This window comes from Amblyomma mixtum, chromosome 3 (assembly GCF_055824585.1).
Source record: "Amblyomma mixtum isolate Tamu chromosome 3, ASM5582458v1, whole genome shotgun sequence".
Lineage (NCBI taxonomy): Eukaryota > Metazoa > Arthropoda > Arachnida > Ixodida > Ixodidae > Amblyomma > Amblyomma mixtum.
In genome coordinates, this window is record NC_143014.1 from 287,914,422 (window position 1) to 287,939,076 (window position 24,655).

Consider the following 24,655-nt stretch of genomic DNA (forward strand, 5'->3'; position numbering starts at 1 on the left):
ATGTATTCCGGCCCTTAGGAGTGGAACGTCACAGCGTGTTGTAGCGCTGCCAGGGAGTACACGGAACGCCACCACACGCTCCGCGCGATGCCTTGCCCTTTGAACGCAACGCTTTTTGAGGAAATGAAATGGCGCAGTAATTCTCTGTCGTCTCGGTGGACTCCTGAACCGCACCGTAGAGGAAGGGAGGAAGTGGGAGTGAAAGAAGAAAGAGAAAGGGGGGCCGTAATGAAGAAAATGAAAATTGTATTTGAGGAAAAGAAATTACGCAGTAACTGTCTTACACTCGCTCCTCGCGCATGAGCAGTTGGGGATCTCCGGGGCTCCGCAACAAAAATTGCGTTAATAAACGGTTTCTCGCTCAAAAATGCTTTTGTCCGGAATTGTTCGGTATGATTAGCAGAGAAGCCAGCTTTCACGAACTCAGCGGCCCGAAGTCGCGTTTATTCGGAAGCTCTCGGCTCGTGTGACAGCGTCGCGTAGCTTTTGTCCAAGTGCCATAGAATGTAATAAAATCGTACATATTTTGCTGTGATTCCTGCAGATGCCAACAGCAGAAAGATACTGAGATACGGGGGTCAGCGTTTTACCACGCCGATCCCTCTGACATACGTGCGGAAATAGCAACTTAAATTGGTAGCGGTAGTGCTTGCATTCCCGTGCTCGCAATTTTTTTAATGGGAACAATAGGAAGCTCAGCGTATGGATGCCGAAGAGGTACTGTTGACTGAAAATACGCGCGTCGCCTGGACAACCGCATCGGCACCTGGCCGATCAGGTCACCGCTTGTGCATCAGTGCGCCATCGAGTCGAATCAATAAGTCTGCATACTGATGCATAAAATTATCACAGATGGTAGCGCACGCAAAAGACGGCAACAAACGACACGCCAGCACAGCAATCTGCTTATAAGTACCGGTTTCCAGTCCTCACCCTACCTGTTCGAGTGCCCTCGGATGTGGCCTTAACGAGTAAGGGCGTGCGTCAGATAACCGTAGTACGGGGTGGTAGAGGGAAAGTGTGAGTAGTGATGCACAGCATACACCCACATATACCTTAGATGATGGAGCGCATCAACGACTGGAGCGAAGAGCAGGTAAACACTCGTTCTACGCGCGGCGCAGGGGCGCGACCCGCAGTCCCTCGGGCCGCGCGCGCCGACAGATGGCGACTGGTGTCGAGACTAAGAGCGCACCCGAAGCCTGCGTGCGAGGGTAAAAGAATCTGGCCTATAGCACTTCGTGTAAGCAGTACCAAATCAAAAGCGGTCGTGAGGATGAGGAACCAGGGAGCCATGGTGGGGTGCCATGTTGATAGGAAGGAGAAATTTCCCGCGCGTAATGTGTCCGCAAAGAAAATGGTCCAAATGCATGCTTATCGACTTGGCGTTCTGACCAAGTGTTGTAAGCCTCTGATTTCTTGCACTATAGCTGAACCGCGAAAACAACTCATGCAGGAGTAAATAATTTCTAGCCGTGATTACGTAGAGGAAACCTTGGATAACGCAAGTTCTGCTCATGTTGTTAACACCAGTGTGAATGTTGCAAGGAAGAGACGCAAGCCGAGAAAAGCAGCATGCTTAACACCGACTGAGGACCGAAAACACGCCTGCTTCGTTTTGTTCTTGTAATCTGCTGCGTTCTCAAAATCTTGTTTCGTAAAAGAAGGTGCACTTAATATAATGCAGTGAGCTGTACTTATGTTGTCTTTTTTTTTTCACCAGTGGCGCCTGTCCGTCAGCGCTGGCCACGATGTAAGAACATATTTAGGTTCCGATACTGCGCCTGGCGGCGCGACCAGATCTTGTTCGCTGTTCCTTGTGCGTCTCTTAAGCGCGGACGGATGGCACCACGCAGCGGAGGCTTGTCTAGTCGCCGAACTGCGGCGAGCGCAATGCAGGTATTGCGGGATCGTTCGGTGCCGCGGCGTGTATGTGTGCTTCTTTAAGTGCGGTAATGGGTTTTTGATACGCAGAGAAATCTCAAGAGCGTTTGCATTTCGCCTGCATCACAAATACTGCTTCTGAAGCCGAAAATCGTCCCCGCACTCTCGTGCTCGGTAGCAGAACTCCGACGCTATACGCGCGAGCTCCAGGAGCGAAAGGAAACCATTAATGCGACGCTTCAGTTGCGACATTTGCGACGTTTTAGCGGTTAGTGGAGTGCACTTTTACCTAAGCGACCCGAAAATGATTTGCAGAAACGGCTCTCGCCTTCCTCCGCCCGAGGTCATCTTTTACGCCGACACCGGCGATGCTGAGCGGCTGACGATCTGCCAGACCGACATGCACGCGAAAAGCTAGAATACTTGAGGCTGTAATCTGCACTTGGCGGATGTCAATACCGAAGAATTGCAGCGCGCCTTCTAAAGTCGCTATGTTGCCCTTGATAATGTCGATGTTTCGAAAGTCGCGTGCAAATTATGCTCGTGCATATTTGTTATAAACGTTGCCGGCGTATTTTCTGGCTTTCAAACCACCGTGTGTTGTGGCGCCAAAATGCACAGCGGGTGCAAACTGTTGGAGGCCATGCGTTCGCCGACCGGTATTTGCTGCGCTACCGTGCCCTCTTGCATCTAGTGTGCCTACGTAGGAGGTTCTCCTGCAAGTCAAGACTGGTACACATAGACCACGGAGAGTGCAAATCGCCGTTAGTAGCGACAATTGTTTTGTTTGCTTGCATCGTGGCCTCCATACTTTTGAACCCGCAATACTTCAGTTGTTACGGCGCTCGGCTATAGTGCCGTAGGACACGGGTTCAATCCCGGCTGCGGCGACTGCTTTTCGATGAAGACAAAACGCAAAAGCGCCTTTGTGCTGTGCGATGTCAGCGCACATTAAAGAATTCCAGGTGGTCTGAATTAATTTGAAGCCCTAAGCGCGGCTTCCCTCATATAGCTCATATGGCTTCGTGAAGATAAACAGCACAAGTCTTATTACTAATCCACTGCGACCTGAATAGCGATTATGTGCAACAAATAAATTTCGTACAACAAACAGCCTTGCTGTCAGATGTGATTTCGTGTATTCTCAAGATCAGGCATAAACCACATATAGGCCCAGCTTGATGGGCGATTTTCGGGTAGCCAGGAGGTTAGACCGGGGCAGCAGTTCTGACAATCACTGCATCCTTATCCTGGTCGGTGACTGCATGGACTTCTCAGAAACAAACATTCATTGAGTGCCGTGCTCTTGACAATAAAATAGGCATGGTCTCTCGGTTGCAATACCCTATCCGCTCTAGGGATTGCCCTGCGCCACACGTCCAGGCAAAGCCGCCGTGTTGACGCACTGGTTATGGTGCTCGGCTGCTGACCCGAAAGACGCGGGTTCGATCCCGGTCGCAGTGGAAGCACTTTGATGGAGGCGGAATGCTAGAGGCCCGCGTACTGTGCGATATCAGTGCACGTTAAAGAATCCCAGGTGGCTGAAATTACCCGCAGCCCTCCCCTACGGTGTTTTCATAGCCTAAGTCGTTTTGGGATGTCAAACCCTTTCAAACCAAGCCAAGCAGGTGCAGGTGAGCATGCTCCGAAGGAGCTTTAAAAATCGGCATGCGGTCAACGCAAGTCGGCTAGTCCGAACGGCTTGCAGTTTTGTACTAAGTACGCATTGCCTATAATCGCGGCAAGTCGGCTTTTGACCCGGCTGGGATTATTAGGATGCCGCAACAACAAGAAACACATCACAACCACCATGTGCATAGCCAGCGCCACGACGGTAGCTTGCGCAGCGATCACCGCGGGAGGCACCAAAGCGCAACACAACGGCCTTGTTTTAAGAACGTGTTGGTGCACGGTGCCCATCGCAACGTAGAAGCAGATGGACTAACTGGCAGCACAAATCACAGATATATACAGGCTAAAATGGCACCGGATGCCGGTCACGCGGCTTAGCAGAGCTCGCCACTCCGCAAGAGATTGGCCACTTCTTCGCAGTGCCCCCATGCCGCTGCGGTCGCCGCATGTACTAGAGCGCGTTCTCCGCCACGGCGGGCGGTCAGTGTCAACACCGCATTATATTTTTGCACCGTGGCGCTGACGGACGGCCTTATACCGTGCTCTGCTCACCAGGGTAGGCATTGTTCGTATGCTCTCTATAGACGAGAGTGGTGCCCGTGTCTACGGCACGCCGCATGGTCACTGCTGTAGCGCTAGGAAAGTCGTCAACGAGGTGTGGTTGGTTTATTCTTGCGTTGCACTGTACTCGGCTTGACGAAATGTTTGAATTTGTGGGCCTTCCCTAGTGGTAGCCGCTTTCCGTAGTTAAGACGTGAGATGCCCACCGATGACTGAGTAATCTCCGCCTGTGTCCAATTTAAGGCTAGCAAAGCTGGTCACAAGCCTTTTTCTTCGCATTGCAGCTTTGTATTTTGGTGGGATCCTGAATTCATGTTTTCGATCAGCGGGTAATTTAGGCCCGTAGTGGCAGCCCATCCTGGCTAGCATCGTCGTCGAGGTCGTCTTCATGCATGGCACCGTCTTGGTGACAGTTTTCCGTCACTGTCGATTCTCTGCGCTTGTGTGTCATCGTCGGTGAAGGATACTCGTCCTTTCTCCGCAAAGGAATCCCTCCTCCTGTGGTTGCTTTCTAGTTTTGCTCATGCCTGCACTTGGGAACTCCTTCGAACAGTCACTATGCATAGTTCCGGCATGGAGGCGCAAAGCTGGATGTTGACGGTGAGAGCGATTGAAATAGACGGTCCAGAACGTACTCAACCTGGCGCAGCTAGTCCTCTACATCCCTTGACTGATGTCTTAGACGTGGTAGTGGAGATATAGTTGAGTGAAAAACCATGCACGGGCATCCGTTTGTATGGACGTTAATGACTGTCGCTGCTTGAGGCTTCGGCGATGACAGCAGCAGACGACGCAGCTTCTCGCGGACGATCGCGTAGATTACGTGGGTTGGCTACAGGCCTCGCGGGGAGCTAGACTACGAATTCGTTGCCGCCGAAACGACGCCCTCCCAGCGGGGCCGCGCACTGTCGAGTTTAACTATACGTGCACTACTGGACGCTGATGATTTCTTTCCTTCGATCTTTGTTTTGGGGGCCACCTTATTTTCTCTCTCTTCCTAAGCGTCGGGCCAGTGCTTTCCTTAGAAGGGGAGGAGGCAGTGTAGAAGTGTTGCGAAATTTCAGACATGGCAGTGGAGTGCGGTTATTTTGAGAGAGTCCGCGCTTTTATTCGGGAATCTCATATAAGGGTGCATTAAGAGTAACCTCCAGCCGCCCATACCAAAATTGGGCACGCGCATGACTTTCTGAAGTGTATCTACAATTTCAGTATATTTTAGCGGAGTGAAATTGTCCTCTTGTGCTCGCTGCTATTCCCTAACTACTGAGCTCGGCACTAGGCACTCTTCCTATATATTATTGGCGAAGGTGCAGTCTTGTCTTTTTTCAATGAAACATTCAGGGAGGATTTCATTTCTTTTTTCTCGTTGTGCAAGTCCATCATTCATCTAACCAAGATCTTTGATGGCCCATCTCGCTGGCCTCGGGTTGCGTTTTGTGCGATAACGTCGTTTGCTTTTGCTCTGTTGACAACGGAAATGTATCAGCTGACTCAAGTGTCCGCGATGAAATCCCCCCCCCCCCCCCCCCCCGAAAAAAAAACTGAAAGAAAAATACAGAAGACGCCTTTTGTAGACTGTTCATCACTCCATGGGTCGCAAAGTGAACGAACATCTCTAGACGATGAACTAATACCCAGAGTAGCCTTTCGTTCCGCGCTTCGTGAACTCACCGGAAGTGTTCATCACATTTTCTACACAGGTATTTAGTACACAATTCTATGTAGAGTCGTTGTTAAAATGATGCGGTTCATTGTGTGTCTGGCGCGGAGGGTATCGCGAGGCCGTGCAGTGCGACCCCTGCGGCACACTGTGCGTTTCGGAGACCCGCGAAGCAAAACAAACGAGCCGCTTCTCTCTCTGCAACCTCGGAACGGAGACAGCATCGGGGAAATCTGTCAGGACAGCCCGAAGAACTCTCAACGGGCCAGCCACGAATCGGGCCAGACATTTTCGGCGCAGAAAAGGCTGCATGTTCTCCACGCGTTTTGCCTGCTAATCCCATTTTCATACACTTCCCGACATGCTTCAGATTCGTGTCCGTTGGGGCTTTTTTTTTCTTTTGATTTTAATTGCTTCATCTTCTCATGTCATTCCGACTTCTACATCCTTCGCTGGAGAAAGAAGGGAAGAAGAAACGAGCGAGTCCCACCGGCACAATTTCCGTTCGTCTCCTTTACCCGAGTGTTTCCCTTTTATCGCCAGCAATTTACTAGCTCGCCCGCCTCCTCTCCTCTTTGCAGCATAGTAGCAATGAGGCCTTGTTTCAGCCTGCGCTGCGGCGGTTCGTCCCCCCCCCCCCCCCCCCCTTGCTAAAATCCATTCCCTCGCCTGTTTCGACCCCCCTGCTCCCTCGCTCCGCGCATTCTAGGCACCCGGCACAAGCTCTTCAGGCCCTTCTCTGCCTAAACTCCCTTCCTTCTCTTCATCTGAACCCCCGTGCCCTCTCTCTTGCTCGTGGGGGGCGTAATTACAGAGCCTCGAATCGATATGCAAATTAGAAACACGCGCGCGCGCGTCGGTCGCGCGCTGGCTGCCGCGTGTTCCCTCTGCGAGCACTTCTCTCCTTGCTTTTCTACTTTGTGGGCGTCCGCTTTCCTCTTCCACCAATTGATCTTTGCTGTTGTTCTTGGGCCGCCCATCCAATTTCTTCTTTTCGGCGTCCCCTTGACACCCCACTTTTCGCAATCTACGAATTCCACCTCACGCCTCTCCCGCGAGAGCTCTGCAGCGGCTATGAGGGGAAATTGGGCAAAGCAGAAGAGGCGAAAAGTTTTGCTTCATTTCAGGATCACAGGCGGCCAGGGCAGGAAGCGAAGCGACAGAAAGGGTGAAGCTTATTCGCGCGAGGCCCGGCCAGAGTGAAAATGAAAGGAAAGGGCGGCGCTGAGGTCTCGTCCATCTGCCGCGATCTTCGACTGGCGGCTCGCGCGCTTCACGCGTCGCCTTCGCGCGCACTGTCCTTCACTTAGCCGTCGTTGCGAATCTGCGTCTCATCCGCAATTTCCACTCAAAGTGAAAGTGTCAGACGGGAAATGGGAAACGCAGAGACAATGACGAGAATTCGTCGACAACGAATCCCAATTTTAATGTTCTTGTTTTTTTTTTTGTCTCATACGGTTTGTTTTTTTGTCTCATACGGTCGCCGTGCAAACTCGTGTCGCCCAGCTTGACTGTGGAGGTGATGTCTACTTGCACGCGATAAGGCCGTGCCAAAAAAAAAAAAAAACACGCAGAGAAGCAAGACGAGGGCACCGCTCACGCCTGGCGTTAAGTGACGAGACATGACATTTGCCGCTGTTGACGACGTTTGCCCGTGATGAGCGTTCGTTTGTTTTTGCGAAGATGTGGCGGGTGAGTACTCTTGCGGCTGTAACTTTTCTGGGGCCACTGACGCCACGTCTGGCGGAAATAATGTATAGACATTGATAAAGGTTTGCAGCATGTGGGTTAACTGAAAAAGAATTATTTGTGCGCGGTCACTCAAAGTAGGCCAACGAAAAGTATAAAAAATTACGAGGAACTTTAGCAGCTAAAGTGGTGAAAGGCGAAAGCGTGAGTGCTGCATTCTGCTACGCGATTGTTTACTTCCCATTCTGTTGGTGCATTAATTTCCCGACAATTAATGACGCTTAATCTTTGCCTTTAGGAGTGGAACGCGACAGCGTGTTGTAGAGCTGCCAGGGAGTCCACGGAACGCCACCATCCGTGTGGCGTGATGCGTTGCCCTTTGAACGCAACGCTTTTTGAGGAAAGGAAATGGTGCTGTAATTCTCTGTCATCTCGGTGGACACCTGAACCGCACCGTACAGGAAGAGAGGAAGTGGAGTGAAAGAAGAAAGAGAAAGAGGGGCCGTAATGAAGAAAATGAAAATTGTATTTGAGGAAAGGAAATTATGCAGTAACTGTCTTACATACCTCGGTGGACACCAGTCGAAAATTGTATTTGAGGAAAGGAAATTGCGCAGTAACTGTCTCACATATTTCGGTGGACACCCGTCAAAATTCGCGAGCAGCACGTCACAACTATTTCGGCCAATCCGAAACGCGGACAAATTTGCTAACACGTCTTGGTCACGACAGTATGAGCCATTAAAGGCTTTCGCCTTAAAATCTTTAGAGGACATGCGCGCGTCATCTGATGAAGCAAAAGCTGGCTAGCAAGGCAACGCGGTAATAAATTCCCTGCCGCGAATCCGCATCCCGCAAACGTTTGCCAATGACTGTACACGTCATTAGTTCATACTCTCGTCTTCCGTAATAAAAGTTCATAAGTCGATAAATCAGTCAACCAATAAACCAAGACAGACGGACGGACGGACGGACTTTTAAAGACACTGTATGTATACCGTATAATGCCGATTATAAGTCGACCAACCAACTCGCGATTCCCCCGTGCAAAATAGTTTGACTCCGAATATAGAAAGGCATGCTTCACCCTGTGGCACTAGCAATGTGTTTTAGAGCGCAGTTCTTAGGCGCCCGTTCCTCTATTCTGCGCCGTAGTCGTCGGCATAACACGCCACCTGACAGACGTGGGTGGTAATAACAAAGGGAAGCGCCACCTTCCACGGCGAGAGCGGTGGAATAGACAACCGTAAGGTGGCTGCCCCGTGAAGATCCTGGGAGGTTGATAGGAGCGTAGCACGCCACCTGGCAGCGGTGGCGGGTATCGTGTGAAGAGCTGCACTCAAATTTTTCATTATTTACTGTTGTAATCGTCGGTCATTTTATTTTTTTTTTCAGAAAACCTAGCCACGCAAAGAAACATTTATTTTTCCACGTGGCATCTCTCACGGCTCGCTGCCGCTGGTGAAAAGTTTAGTTGATCGTCCCAAACCGACTTAGGCTATGAGGGACGCCGTAGCGAAGGGCTCCGGAAATTTCGGCCACCTGGGGTTCATTAGCGTGCACTGACATCGCACAGTACACGGGCCTCTAGAATTTCTCCTCCAAAGAAATTCAGCCGCCGCGGCCGGGATCGAACCCGCGTCTTTTGGGTCAGCAGCCGAGCGCCGTAACCACCGAGCCACCGCGGCGGCTAAGTTTTGAAAAATAGGAGACCAAGAGATAAAAAATGCATTTTAAGTGCGGGCTGGAAAAAAGCTGCATGCAGCAGATTTCAGCATGCTCTTTAAGATGTTAACAATGCGGCTTAGCTAGCGTGCAGTACAAAGTGAAAACACAATTCCATAACTCAGTACGCTATACGTCAGTGCATGCATGATGCTTGTTGTCACCGGCATTAGGAGCAAGGTTTTGACTAAAAAAAAAGCCACACAACACTTCTAAGCCTACCGGAAGCGTCAGCTAAGTGACGTACTGTGTCCGGGCGCCCAGGGTGATACAATGGGCACAAGCTGGCCTGGTGCTCGGCTTATATGGGGTGAAATGCTTGTGAAGTTGGTCTCTGACCCCACCTTGAGTAGAGCGAAACACCTTGAGTGGCCGAAGTCGCCCTTAACATAGAAATACGTTTGTGCCAGGATCGGTCAGTATCGTAGAAAAAGCCAATGTATATAATAGAATTTAGGGAATCTCCTGGAGTGTACTGAAATGCGCAGAAATCAGTGGCATGAAATAAATGATGTAAATCTATAAGCTGTGACTTGAGCTGGTTTGAAAAGAAATCATTTCGTTTTTGTCGCTTTACCGAATCATTAGCAAACCACGACATTGGATGACACACGCTTTCTTGTAATGATGCAATCGCTGAGCTGTAACATATATGTTTTGATGTTTTGTTAATAAGACAGTATCATCGGGCGTGCTGTAAATAAAGCACAGGTGGCTTGCAGCTTCCTGCAAATGAATAACGATGACAGCCCTGCCCGTGCACGCTACGTTGCATACATTATTACAGAGAGTCACACTGCCCGAATACATAGTCCAGGGCTAAGTAAAATTTTATTTAACTGTGTCGCTAAATTTCGACGCTCAACACCACGTCGGTTGTTTTCAAATATGTGATCCAACACGGTGCCATTTTTTGTGTGTGGTTGGTCTTGTGTCACCGTTGTGCGCATGCATTCCAATCTCGCTACAGCTACGGCAATCATCTGCTGAAGACAAGGACGCGGAACAAACTTCGGCCTTCCGACGTTTGTGGCGCTCGCGCGCTGGCCATAAAGACACCGGTTGAATTCGCGACCGCGGCGGCCGCGTTTCGACGGATACGAAGTACAAAAGGCTTCCGTGTGCTGTGTAAAGCCAGTCCACATTAGAGAACGCAAGGTGGCCGAAATTATTCCTCAATCCTCCACTGCGGCGCCTATTTCTCTCTTCCATATTTCACTCCCTCCTTCCTCTCTTCCCTCCTGGCGCGGCTCAGGCGTCCACCGAGAAGAGTCACAGTTATCGCGCCTCTCCTTACCCCAAAAGCGATTTCTTCTTTCATTTGTTTTCATCACGACGCAGTTAAGGTGTACACCAAAAGTAGCCATGTTGCGTGTAACACACGAGAAAATTCTCCAAGAAGAGCAATGGTGTTCCGGCCCGTGGTAAACACATCTGGCGATTGGAAAAAAATGGCAGTGGTTTAGCTGTGGTCAAACCTGGAGGATTGCGAAAGCAACGAGGAGAGAGAGAGAGAGGCGATGGAGAGCGCGCGGCAGCGGCGGCGGCCCCGGCACGCTAGCTATGCGCCGCTACTGCGCATGCGCAACTGGCGAGCGCGGTGGCGGCACCTATGAGTCACCCGCGCAGCGACGTCTGCGGCGTGCCAGCTGTGCGCCGTGTGACGTCACTGCTCCTAGCGCATGGGTGGTATGGCCTTTCGTCAGCTCCGCGAAATGGCTCGGCGACTCGCGTAGTGTTGCTTTCGCAACAATATCAGAAAATGCCTAAAAGCTAGTAAAAATCGATTTGTTTAAATTGCCCAGGATTAGGAACATCTAAGTGGTTTGAATGCTGTAACGCAGGGCCGAATCAAGAGTAACGAAAAGAATGGTAGAAAACAGATGAAAGAAACGAAACAGATGGAGTAAGAAAAGGTCACAAGAATGCGAAAAGGAATATAGTAAATAAAGTACGCTGCTGCAGGGCTACAAAAATTCACTTCATCCGAAGGCCGTACATGAAGAGCACGGAGTGCAGTCGTAACGAAGGCGAGAAAACAAACTCAAGAGCGTTATATAAACTATGCGGTCTGAACTGCATGGCATGAAAAATAAAGGCAAGTGCGCGCGAGCAAGTAACAGTTTTGAAACAAAGAGCTGGGGCAATGCGCTTTCGAGCTCTTTGGAGCACAAGGGAAGGAACTTAAAAAGATTTTGAGAAGTCGACAGAGCCGCGCGTACAGCTCAAGGAGAGCTAAAGAACTTCCTCAGAAGTTTTGAGCATAATACCAAGGGTGTGCAGAGCGCGAGAAGTGACATGTACATGACCATAGGGAAACTGAAAGCGTTGTCGAAATACATGCCCGTTACTGCATTCACTTTGGGCGGAACAGCTCGTGAACATTTTAGAGGAAAAGTAAACGTTGCGTTGGGCGGGTATAAAAGTCCTTTATGAGTGAACTTCTTTCTACTCCCTGCAAAGGGTCGGTTCATTTTTTTTTTTTGAAGCTGGACAGAAAAAAACGAGTATGTGGTTAAGTGAACTGCAGTCATCAAGTTTCCCTAAATATCGCAGCGCGGTCACCATAGAGAGCAAAGCGTTCATGATCGCTGAGATCACATCATTATATTTGGATACAACTCAAGAACGAAGGAGCAAATGCATTTCAAAGGAGGCCCTCCAGTCAATGGCGTCTACCGATTTTCATGACGCCGCGGCTGATCCGATTAAGCCGTGGCTAATCTTCTTTAATCTGACGTCATCTGCGATGTCACGCTAGCAGGTTCGTACAAGGGGATTAACCACGACGTCATGAGCATCGGTCGTCGCCTTTAGCTGGAGGGCCTCCTTTGAAAGACATTTGCGGCTTCGTTCTTAAGTTTATCCGACTGTGGCGAAAACATCTGGAGGACCTATAAAGGAGCTTCGCACTTCATCTAGAGTAGCACTTCCGAAAGTTATTCTTGGTAGCCTTATTCGTAGCCGCTTGGGGGCCGCGAAGGACAGCGGCGTTACGAATGGTTCAACATCAGGGTGGCCCGGCGCACTCAGCTGTCAACTTAAGGTGCGGGGAAAGCTTGCAAATTGCTTCGCCGCCGAGTCAGACCTGTGCCCATGTTAGCTTCATGACCGTTACACTGGGCTTCCTCGCTCGCGCTCTTTTGGTATGGTATATGTGGCTTAAAGTGCGAAAACGACAAACGGGCTATGAGTTACGGCGCATTTGAGGGCTTTGGATTAATATCGACCACCTGGGAATTCTTTAACGTGCACTAACGTCGCACAGAACACGAAGATTTTGCATTTTCACCGTGTCTTGTTGTCTCACAGGACTGACCGTTCACCAACTGTCAGTCAGGCCTGCCTACCGCAAAGACGTTTTCAATGTTCCGGTGCTTCCTCCTCTCTTGGTACATACAATATACGCAGCCTCCCCGCACAGGCTTCACAGTATGTGACGTAAATAGCTCGTGCCTCGTGTAACAGTCTTCACCCTTGAGCCGACCATTTTTCTAGACATAATGAGGAAAGCCGTCAAGGACGGCGTATTAGAGAGTCAACGACAAAGAATTTAACGCTTGCGTGCGCAAACAACCATCGAAACATGGCTTAACCGTTCGGTCGCAACTGGCGACCTCTACTGAGCAGCGTTAAGTGGGCGTAATCTTCAGCACGCTTAACGCGAGTGTAGCGCTAATGGCAGGGAGCCCTTGACACCACCCTGTCTTCAAAGCGGGCTGGCCGACCATACGAGCGGAAGCTTACGTAATTTCTACTCCTGCGTGCCAGACGACTGCGATCACGAATAAGAATTACAGTGGCCTTTATAGCCTCCTTGCAGACGAGCTCCGAGGCTCGACTCCATTGCGCCGAGCACAACTGCTGCGACTGCGGAATGTCGCGCGCGCGAGCACGCTTGCGGTATGGTGAGTCGTCGGCGGAAACGACAGAACGAGCTGGGCCACAGAGGCGTCGAAGCAGAAGCACACTGCGATGTCGGTGCGCTCCCGGGTGAGCAACTAAATAAATAAAAAAAGGTGGCGTGCGCTGACTCTGGAGGGCACTCGGAGTCCTTATATAGGACTGATGTCCCCGGGCTCATCCCGTCCTACTCTGCATGGTTTCCACACTTGCAACTCTGGCGACAGAGGTTGGTCGGTGACGCAAGTGCCGACGTATATCCGCGCTCGCTGACGTCACTGAGGCCTGCCCTGGCTCTATTTGGGGCCTCTCAGAACGCGGTACATCCATCCACCTCCATGGAACTCTGTCGCAGGTGCCCGGAAAGAGCTCGGGCAAAGGTCACCAGTCGCCCCAGGGCTGTGGCCGGAAAGGAACTTCGCGGTGAAAAGAACCGTGTAGTAAAAGAAAAGGAATTGGATGGAATTCGTGTAGTTTGGAGAGCTGGGGACATCCTTGCAAAGTGACTGCTGCGAGGGTGCAAGGAGAGAGAGAGTGAGAAACTTTATTTAAAAAGAAACGTGTTTTGAAATGGTCCCAGCGCGCTCGGTGCGAGTAGCTATATTCGATGCCACTGAGTGCCTCGATCACTTCCCATCGTCGAGTTTTGTCGTCTTTTATATGAAGCAGCATTAGATATAGCGCATATTCGTATAAAAAAGGGGAATCACGGAAATATTGGGTGCAGTTTTAAAGCCCGCGAGCGGCGAAGCAAAATCTGATTAGCAGTGCACTGTGGCAATGCTGTAACGGCTTCGGCTAGGTACGGACAGAAAAAAACGGGCTAACCAAGGGCGCAAGACAGTGTTTTTTATGGAAGAACACAAAAAACCTTAAGGCTGGTTGGAATGAACGCTAGTAGGGAGTAAGTATACATGTACAGGTTCGTTAACAAACCAAAGGTGTTATGTAGCTCCAGAAACAACCAGAGCGTCTTCAGCCCGGCAGGGATGAGTCGGAAGGGAGCGAGATGGAATGTAAACGTCTAATGTCCCGTTAGTGGCGGTGTTTGCAGCTCAGAAAAGCACTGCAAAAACCATTGCGCTCCGTTTCCCATGCCGTGTTGTCTCAGGAACGCGCCGAGAACGGTAATGCAGAAGGCCGCCATAATACACGGCAGCGCGGCTGAGAGAAACGACCACAACAAAAGAAGGACTCGAAAGAGAAAGGACAGCAAGGAAGGGTGGACTGATTAGGCGAAGACGGCATGGGAAAATAAGCCGACTTACCGGCCCGCAAGCTGACCCGTTCGAGTCACTCCTCATCTAGGCTGCTCGGAGAAATCGCTCTCGCTAAGTAGGAAAGGCGCAGCGCTTTCGAGCTAAGCAGAGGGTAAGCAGAGTCCTAATTGCCCTCGTCACTGTCCCTCTGGCGCGGGAAGCAGCAAGCGGTAAGGAGCAGAGAGTTTAACGAGAGCAGTGTTTCCAGCGTACGTGCAAAGAAAAAAAAAAAACAGTGAATGCAACAAAAGTACGCAGCGACAAAAACAAAAAAAAAAAAAAGAGGTAGAAACGCCGCCAAAACAACTGGTTAGCGGCCCACAGTGGTGGTGGAGCAGGCGGGGCAGGCGTTGAAAGAAAAAAAAAGGAAAGTTTCGCGGCGGTCCCCCAGGAGCTAGCGTCCCGAAACTTTCACGCCGGGGTGTACACCTTCGTCGTTCGTAGGCGGCGGTAGAGGTAGCGAAAAACGCGAACGAGTGCGCGCGAAACCGACGAGATCGATAGGCAATTTCGAAACGAGAGCGGTTGGCGAGCAAAAGCCGAGGAGGAGGAGGCGGCGGCGGGTTACCACGCGTCGCTCCCGCGCGCCGCGCTAGCGTGCTTCCCGCGCGCGGGAGGAGCGGGTCCCGGCTCGTCGTTGATTGAAAGGGCCCCACGGCGCATGTGAGGAGGTGGGCTCGCGCGGCGGCTGAGCGACGACGGCGCGAGCGTTGCGTGCGTCGTGCGGTGCCGCCGGGAAGTTTTGCTGCCGCTGCGCCGGCTCTGAGAACGGCTGACCGGCTGGCACGCGACCGCGTCGAGGCGACGCGAATTTGCCCGGCCCCGTCACGTCAGTTTCGTCCTCTGCTTTCTTCGGTTCTTATTTCTCGCCCGGCTCAATAAGGTGACTAAAATGAAGCTTTCGTCCTTTAACTCACTGCGGCATAGGATATACTTCCTTTAAGGGCTTTGCGCGTGGGCACATCGAAACGGTGCCGAGGAACAAACGAGTTTGCGCTTTTAATGCGAGTGTCCCTCCCTGCCCCCCCCCCCCCCCCCCCCCCCCCGGCTGTTTTTGACAATGCCTGAGCTGTCGCCGTAGCCCTCCCACTTGCGCTAGAAAAAACGAGTTTCAGGTGACCGATAAGATACATGTATTTCCTTCTCAATGATACTCGTTGTTTATACCGATTATTGTGTCGTACGTGCATAGCAAGCACAATGCTGACTGGACGAACAGGTATTTTTATTCGACTTGTCTGCCTTTGCGAAGCTTCTTTAAAAACACTGTTCCGCTAACGAGAGAGCTCCTGTACAGCGTCTAGAAGAGAGGTTAACCTCGCGATCCCCCGAGTGGTTTTTGTTACATTTGCAGACAAATCACAAATGACGCATTTTAGAGCTCCTGTAGCTTCTGGTGTAGTTTGCGAAAAGCAGTCATATATGGCGCACTTGTAGATGGTGCATACTTCAAGAAGTGTGCAGAATGTCTTCGAGCTGCGTTTCGTGAATATTTACTTTTCTTTGTTGAAATGCCCCCGTAGCCAATAAAACATGCTAAGAAGAACCCGAAGAGGCTAAGCGAAACATTTTCACCGGTAATGTTAACCACTGTCTCGAGAAAGTTGGCTGTCGCCGAGCTAACAACTCGTGCAGATGGACTGGGGATTCGTGGCTAGCTTTGCGAATTATTTTGCCCCAGTGAGCGGGCTCCATTACCCTGCGCTCCCTTTTCCGGCCCCCAACCTCTTTTCATTAGGCAGTCGCAGGGTTGAAATGAAATCCCCAAGAACGATTATGGTATGTTCCACTGAGCGGGGACCTGCCTCTTTGGCTGATGAAGCGTCCTTTGTCTAGCAGCAAATCAAGCTTTCTCCGTCATCACTTTCGTTCGTGAGGCAACTGTGGAGTATTGTAAGATACTGTTCTGAACATACTGATACCTTTTTGCGTTTTGATAATAAACAGTAGAAAACTGTTAGTGCCCCGAGGAAGAACCTGCGGGTACATTGATTGTTTTGGTGGGATTTTAAGGTATGCGAAAAAATTGCATTTATCAACGACTTCCCACCGAAAAAATGCGCTTGAACAGAATTTCTGGGTGTGAATAAAGCCGAAGAACAGGGCCGGACTAATTGAACAGGTTAAATTATTAAATTAAAATTTAAATTAATTAAAATTGCAGTTCATTTCTCGGCGCTATGTCGACAAAGACGCAATATTTTACAGCATTTAAAATTCTGCACAAGTAGACAACACAACTACTTGGCGAACGAGAAACAATTCTTAGTAAATGAAAAGGAACTAAGTATACTGCAATGGCCAGCAAACCCCAGTCCAATCTGAAAGCTGCTTTTGGTTCTCTAGCAAGCCTGCACATTGAACAACAGTGTTCAGGTACCGATTTTTGGCATGCATCTTGGCATCGCGATTCGATTCTAGACTTGGGCGGAGCCTTTAAGCATAGCGTCTTTGCAACCGCCGTCTGCTCTGTAATGGACCATACACGAAGTATGGAACAAGTTCTATAAGAACTTATATTACTCGTGCTAAGTACACCACACTTCTTGCAGCCAATGGATGCTTGGAAGCTATGAACGCGACCAGTGACGATGGGCATGCACCTCTGCAAAGTGTTGAGCATGTGGCCTTGCGGAGACATCTTGGTGTGACCGCGAGTTTTTTGCGTTCGCAGAGAGCCCACTGCGCTTCTTCTTCAACGTGACGCCGAGCGAGTCGGACAAGGAGGAAGTGCTCCAGGCCGAGTTCCACCTCTTCAAGCTGCGGCCCAAGCACCGGACGCCAGACAGGCTTGGCGACGCCAAGTCCCATCTGTTGGAGGTGAGCAACGCCGCGCACCCAAGGAAGTTTAGGCACACTGTGTACAACTACCACTGCCGTTTGCCCCTGCAAGCCAGCTGCTCACGTACCTGCCCCCTCGGGCCCATCTGCGCGTGCGCTTTGTTGGCTGGTGGTACACCGGTATGTTGTAGCAGTACGCACGATGCTGAACCTTTCTACTCTCTCGCCGTTTTCTGTTTGCGCCTAGGTGGAATGCTGTTCCTGAGAGTCGAGGACACCGACCATCGGCTGGCAGAATTATGTCCGTTATCGAAGCAGCGACAACACCTCTGACTTTCCGCCGTATTTCTGTGCGCGTGCACAATTCGCTTGCTTCTTTCTTTTTGCACAACCAGTTCCATATGTCCCCACTTTACCGAACCCAGCCTCATGCTTGTCCGGCGAACCGCTATGCATTTGTTGCGTTCATTCTTTTTGCTGCTACTTTTCTCACGTTCGACCTCATTGTATGCAGTCAACGCGTAACTGTTGTTAGTGCTACTCAGCGCAGGGCGTACAGTGGTGAGCAGCCTTGTCTAGAGCGCTCGGGCGGTGCACTTCCTTGCAAACAAATCCAGATTTTGTGGCAGCCTCTAGGGTCCAGCTGCAACGCTTGCACGGAAGTAGCGCCAGATAGCCTCGTAAACAAAGCAGGCACGAAAACTTTGCCCTGTAATGAGGGGCTGCTCTCTAATTTCGGTTTTTGTTACCAAGTGCGCACTGCTCAAGCGCTCTAGACAAGGCTGCTCACCACTGTACGCAGCATCGCAGGCAGTTTCAAAGAACTTGTGCGGTGAGATTGCACACAAGCACCGGTAACCGTCAGTGGTAACATGGTTCACATCAGGAGTTTTGGAGAATTTTGTGAATACATTGTTTGTTTCAGAAGAAGAAGGCTGTATGATTACCTATAGGGTCCCATAAGGATTGAGTTGCACACCAACGATAGCCCTTTTCGTTTAGCCGTCATTTTGTGGCACGGACATCAAGCAACAATGCAAAGGGGAAAAAAAAACCTATACATCTAACCCCAGCCGTTGTCATCAAAGGTATTTGCGTCTATTGGGATATTACATATAATGACCGCAGATATTGTCTAAAAAAAAAAAGGAACAGCAACCTAAAGACATTTATGCTTTAACAACCACCTCCACAACAAGTGAACAGCTCTTGATATCTCCATCCTCAATGCATTACTCACGTTGCCTTTCATTCTCAAGTGTCCGAAGCGTTAATTGCAGTGAACTGACACAGCGCGCCTTCCTACGCCGGAATCTGTTGTAGTACGTTAAGGTGTCGTCAGATGTAAAGCCATTCAGATCCGAAGAACTACGTTCAAACCTCTAGCATCGGTTTTGTTGATGAGAGAATTTCCGATTACAATACTTGGCCTAACCATTGTGATGTGTCATCCATCCTTCGATAACCGTGCTGAGCAGCATTGGGGTTGGTCCTTGACTGGAAGAGAAGTTTTCTAACTACGTCTAGCGTCGGTTGGTTGAAACTTAGGCCTTGAGCGCTGCCTACGCAGAACCTCCCAGAAGCAGAGAGGCTGTGCAGCTTGCGATGCTGCAAAGGATCACTGAGTGGAAAGAACGGCAATTAGTCGTCACCAGAACAGGACGTCGAAAGAGGATATACCCTTCTTCGCAACTCCGTTTCCTTTATACGTCAAAAAATCGCTGCTTCTTACGAGCTGTACTCGCGTCGCTTTTCTCCCCTGCTTTTTCACGTTTGTTTCCACCGAACTACCTCCTTATTTTAACGAAGCTCTTGAGCCCCAAGAGTCCGAGAACTCTCAATCTTGCCCCCACTCCAGACTTAGCATCAAGTGTAACTCTCCCTCGCCCAAGGTCCTTGGGTCCACGAGTCTTTTCAACGTCAAAATGAAAGCACAACATACAATACGCTACCGCGGTTCGACGAACCGTCCGTTTACTCTGGAACGCCGGTGTATTCATCACGATATAACAGCACTGGGTTCTTCGCATGCGAAGCAAGCATCGACAGCCGACGAAAGCAACCACTTGCGAAAGAAACGCGCCTGCTCCTTTTCTCTCACACTCTTCCCGCTTGGCTCGCAGAGATGGTGCGCCTCTGGAGCCTCTCGGGACGTCGCAATTTAGCCCTCTCGCTGTTCCCGCACCACCCTGCACAGCTACTTGTTAGTCTTGGAGCCATTTCGACCCATGGCTGCTTTGTTTTTCTGGGCCATCTCGTTCAACTCGCGTAGGAAGATAAAAAAAAAAGTAAGCGTGGTGAGCGAAAGGGGTGAGAAGGGCGCTGCTCGCGCCACCCAGGCACCCCGGATAAGGCCACGCACTGTGCGCTGCTTCCGCGCGCAGACAACTGTTTGTTGAACTTGCGGCCTTCCTCGACCCCCCGAAGAGCAGCTCGGCGAGTTGACTCGTGCAGGGCAGTCCTTTGTTCGTTTCTGCTTCTCGCGCCGAAAAAGCTGTCCTCCTAAACAAACCGCGACTGCTTGATCGGCCACGCACACAGACAAACGCGCGCGAGGCGCTTGCCAAAACCGACGGAGAAAGAAACAGAACCCTCCCCGTGCAAGTTCCATCCTCTGGGAGGGCTGCTGACGACAAGCAGAACACAAGATACGAAGCGGAAACTCATCTCTATAGGAAAGCGCGCGTCGTTGCTGCCCGAATCAGCTGGGTAGGGTGCGTTTGTTGTGCGTGTTCGAAGCGCCCTTCTACGCCACTCTGCTGTTCTCTACGGCGAAGTACTCTCGAGAATAGGGCGGACAGAATTATAGCTGTCTGTCTGTGCATGTTGTGCCGAAACACACAAACCTTCTCTCACGCACATAGAAGTGGAGAGAGAGAGAGAGAAAGGCGGCAGTTTGACTTTTAAAGGCACGCGCTCACGCAGGCGCGAGACAATGCGGGCGCGGTGAGAAAGACAAACTGTCGTCGTCGGCGCCGACGAACCGAAACGTAATCTGCATCGGCGCTGCGACTCGAGTATGCAAGCGGGCGCCCGGGCGACGAAAAAGTTTCGCTGGGGCTGCGGCAGCAGCGACAAAAACGGAACGGGAGAGGCTCGTTTCCCGCACAAAGGAAGCGGTGCGCGAGCGAGGGAAAACAAAAACCCACTCTTCGTGAAGGACGTCGAGCGAGCGTGAATTGGCGGCGCTTGGGCTCGGCGGGCGTGCTTTCGTTGTTTTATTTTTTAATTTATTACTCTGCTGAGCGTGAATGTTCTCGGCTCGCGGAGAAAGTAAAGAAGAGTGACAGACAAACAGACAGACAGGGGCGAACGGACGGAAAACAAACACTAGGCTCTCCCGAGATTCTCCGTCGCCTTAGCCGCGGCCGTCGTCGGCGCCCGAAAGGACACTCGCGCCCACAAGCGGGCTAACAAAAGAACGCCGCAGCTTCTTCTGCGACCCGAGTTGAACAAACACTGGAGTCAGACAAACAATCCCGGCGGTAGCAGAAACCCTACCGGCGAAGAGGCGACGAGAGGGGGAGAGGGAATAAAGGAAACGAGATAATCAGAAAGAAAGGCGTGGGAAGTGGGCGCCTCGGCAACCACTGACTAGAAGCGTCGTTGGCGAAGAAGGCTAACGGGAAACAAAGATGGCCCGCGCATCGAGCTAAAGCAGAGACGAACGGCGTCCAATCGGAGATGCGGCAAGAGCGGATTGGCTCTCTGCGGCAAGACCTTTCTTGAGGCGGGTTTAACAGCGGAAAGGCGGGGAAGGCAGAGGGGAGGGGGGGTAGCAAAAACACAAGAGATATGTCCTGCGGGCTCACATTTGCTAGATGCAAGAGCAAGATGAATTGCTACGGTGTAGATTTTACTTTTCGTTTCCATTAGAAAACTGTAATAAGGCTACTGGTGTACTGCTCGGGCGCCACGTCGACGCATGATGTCCCCTGTTACTCAGCAGTGACAGCGCCGCCGTCGGTTTGACGCTGCTTTGCTTATCAACCTACACTGCTTCTTTTATTTTGCTGGCTCTTAGATAGAAGCTACTGCTGCCACCGTCATATTGAGGGCCGACTGCTTAACACATCTCGCACGTAACGACGCTTAACGGCTGACTTGCACCTGTCACTTCATAAACAGCGATAATCCTGCGGGCGATACCTGAGTGAAACACCGCTCACACGGCGTACCGAAGCACTAACAATCCATACCGAAGCATAGCTTGATGCCCACGCCAAGACTCCCATTCGCAAAGGAGGCAGCCTGCAGAGAACAGGGCAGGGAAATTGGCTTGGAATAAATAAGCTTTCAAAAACGCCACGTAGGCATTTTTTGTGCATGTATTACGGCAGTTTCTTTGCCGCGGCTGCTCCGCTTCTTTGGCAGGGCGGAGTACAGGGATTCCTTGAGCCGTATCTGCTGGCTGTCTGCAAATGAGCGCGACCAGTCTCGGCTAAGTTCAATCCGGAGTCTCACTTCTGGGTAGCTTCCTGTTCCAAAGCCTGAAATTTTCCCATTCCACTTCTCGCTTCGAAACACGTTCTACCACTGGTCCAGATGTGCCAGCAAAAGTGGCAAGCGATTGCGATTGCACGGTGTGGAAGACGGCCTGGGTGGCAAATTATAAACAGTGGGTTATATTGCAAGCCCCGCTGTTACGCTCGACTCCTTCCGCTAAAGCGCCGAAGCATCGGGACGGCCCCTTGGTGCCATATGTGTTAAAGACGCGTAACGCCGGTCTACAAAGAATCTCCAGACATCTGGAAACTGTCAATAGACAGGACTTCGGAGAGGCGTCGGCGTGGCGGCCCCGGCACCCCGAAAGCAGGGAGCGGCGTCAACAAGGGGACCCCCTGGTGGTTTATGGGGGGACATCCGCTGCACGGGAACGGCTCAACTCCCATTAGCGGTGCCGAACCCAAACGAAACGCAACGGCATGGTGTGTCGGCGGCTGTTCTGTGTTGTTTGTGGCCAGCGCGGTTGCTGGCGTGCTCGCGCTTCGGTTACGGCTTCCGGTCTTCCTGGAACCTTTCGGCGCAAGTGCGACGCCGGCCCTCCGTCCCCGCGGCTCGCTGTGAAGTGCAGGCGTCAGACTCGTGTTTCGGCTGACGAATGGCTCGAACTCAACGGCTTGTCATCGTTGCCGCGAGGGATCGGCCGGACAGCATCTTCGAAGAAGTGGCGAGGGTGAACTGGGGGACGTCCTTGTGGGCGGACCACTACGAATGGACACGTGACCCAGTTCACAGTGATTGGACACATTTTTGATTAACCAATTTCCCCAACTAGGGACCTGGGGACAGGACACCCTATTTAAGCCGCTGTTCGGCATGGGAAAAGGGGGCTTTTTCTTCAATCTTGTAACCTTGTCTCCCTACTTTACCTTCTTGTCTTACTTTCTTCATGTAATTAAACCTTTGTATTTTACCTGTTACTTTGTCTGGGAAGTTCGTTCTATGTGCCGGCAGAGAGAGGGAAATTATGGTTATGGTAGGCAACACAACTGGCGCAGTCGACAGGATCTGCTTAGGCTGAGCGGAAGAACTTCACCGGGGACAAGCGACAACGACGACGAGAGTGGCGGAGGGAGCGACCGGGCTACCAAGGAGACCCACCAGACCTCCAGGCTCATCTGACCCAGCCGGGGCACCGACAGCGACGCTTCGGTAGCTAGGCGAGTACCCGTTTGGTTTCTTGTGTTTGCGTGTAATGTCAAAGCCTTGGGTTTTGAGGAGTGACATCGCTAAAGAAACCATAATGGCGAACCTGGGTGTAGATGGGGAAGGGGGAGAGGTGCCGGCGCTAACAAGCGAAATGGTAGAAGGTCGTAGTAACGCCTCGCCACAGACGGCGTCGGAGCAGCAAGAAAGGCTGCTGGAGTTACAATTAAAAATTGCTGAAAGGGTCCTAGAAACAGTACGTTTGCAATCTCAGAGTGGAGTCGCGTCCGTCGAGGGGAGCAGCTGCTCAGGTGCGGATACGCGGTCGGAGGAGGACCGGAAACTAAAATTTGCTAGCCTGTTGAAGGGGGTACTCGCGACAATGCCTACTCAAGAAGCACTAGTGCCGGGTTGGTTTGAAGACATCGAGGCAACCTTGGAATCCTACGATGTACCAACGGAGTGGTGGGCCGGACTGGTGTTGCCGCGACTCAGTGAGAGGGCACGGGGACTCCTTACACGTCTGTCTTCAGATGAAAGGCGAGAGTACGCCATTCTAAAAAGCAAAATTTTGCAGGGACTCAGATTATCAGCTGCGGAGTACAAACGCCTTTTCCAATCATCCAGCAGGAGACCGGAGGAGTCGTGGGAGCAATTCGCGGTCAGATTAGAGAATTATTGGGAGTACTATGTCGAAAGCAGTGAAGCAAACTCGTTGGAGAAAATTAAACAGCTGGTAGTCTCAGACCGTCTGAAGGATTGTCTCAGCGCAGACGCAAGGGCACACATTGTGCTAAATCAAAGCCAAAAGCGAGGATTCCTTAAGCCCGAAGATGTTGCTACGATAGCACAGGCATTCGAGGAGAGTGTCAGGTGCAGAGTAACAGCGGGAAGGACATCAAGTGCGAACGAAAAACAGAAAGCTGAAGGGACACCGACAGCGCGGCCTTCAGAAAACGCTAGCCCCCATTCGCGGCGCAGGAAACAATGTTTTAGTTGCTACAGCTACGGGCACGTAGCAAAGGAATGCCCGCAGGGCGCATTATCAGCGAGGGAGGCGACAAAGAAAAATCGTAGTGAGAACAGAGAGGTCGTTGCTCGGGTAGCCGCGCCACTTGAGGCGGGGGACGCGCCAGTGCGAGTAACAGAAGTCGGCGGGGCCAGCACGGTTACGCTAAAGAGTGCAGGTCAAACTTTCGACGCGCGAATAGACTCTGGGGCGGACTTGACCGTCATTCGCAAATCACTATGCCCAAGGTACGACAGCGCAGGGTCGACTATCAAACTGACAGGCGCGTTTGGGGAGCAAGTAGTTGCCGAGCTAGCATACGTGCCGATGTCGACTACGGAGGGCGCTCCAGGTATCTCATTTTACCCCTCGGAGAAGGGCATACTGTGCGCAATCACCGACAAGTTGGCAAAGGGCATAGACGCGCTGATAACCCCTAATGATTACGAGCAGCTCTTGGAGGACAGAGTGGCAGTACCACCTATCTGCGAGCTTGAAGGCGAAGATGAGAACTTAGACCCAGGGCAGGAATCGTGCGAGAACGAGAGCCAGGAAGTAGTGCGCGCATGCGAAGTGACCGTCGAGAGCACCTCGCAAGAGGCAGCGCAAACGACGCGGCAGACGTTCCGCGAGGCGCAACGGATGGACGAAACGCTGAGAGAAGCATGGGCACAGGCGAAGGAGGGCACGCACGGCATGCTCGTGCGCGACGAGCTGCTTTATCACCGAGAGCACGTCGCCGGGCACGAGTGCTGCCAGCTCGTTCTGCCATCAGAGCGCCGCAAGGAAGTCCTAGAAATGGCCCATGATTCCGCATGGGCAGGACACCTTGGCGAGCGGAAAACTCTACAGCGCATTAAGGCGTCATTCTACTGGCCAGGGATAGCCCGCGATGTGAAGCAG

The 24,655-nt window shown here is 51.5% G+C and overlaps 1 protein-coding gene across 1 annotated transcript in view; it reads left to right on the plus strand.

The window, feature by feature from the left end:
• Positions 1-24,655, plus strand: part of LOC149355099 (bone morphogenetic protein 2-like) — a 352,606-nt gene that overhangs the window by 198,246 nt on the left and 129,705 nt on the right. The window contains exon 3 of the mRNA XM_089583610.1: positions 16,988-17,133. Coding sequence (XP_089439736.1) covers positions 16,988-17,133 — 146 coding nt within the window. The remainder of the gene's footprint in view (positions 1-16,987; positions 17,134-24,655) is intronic.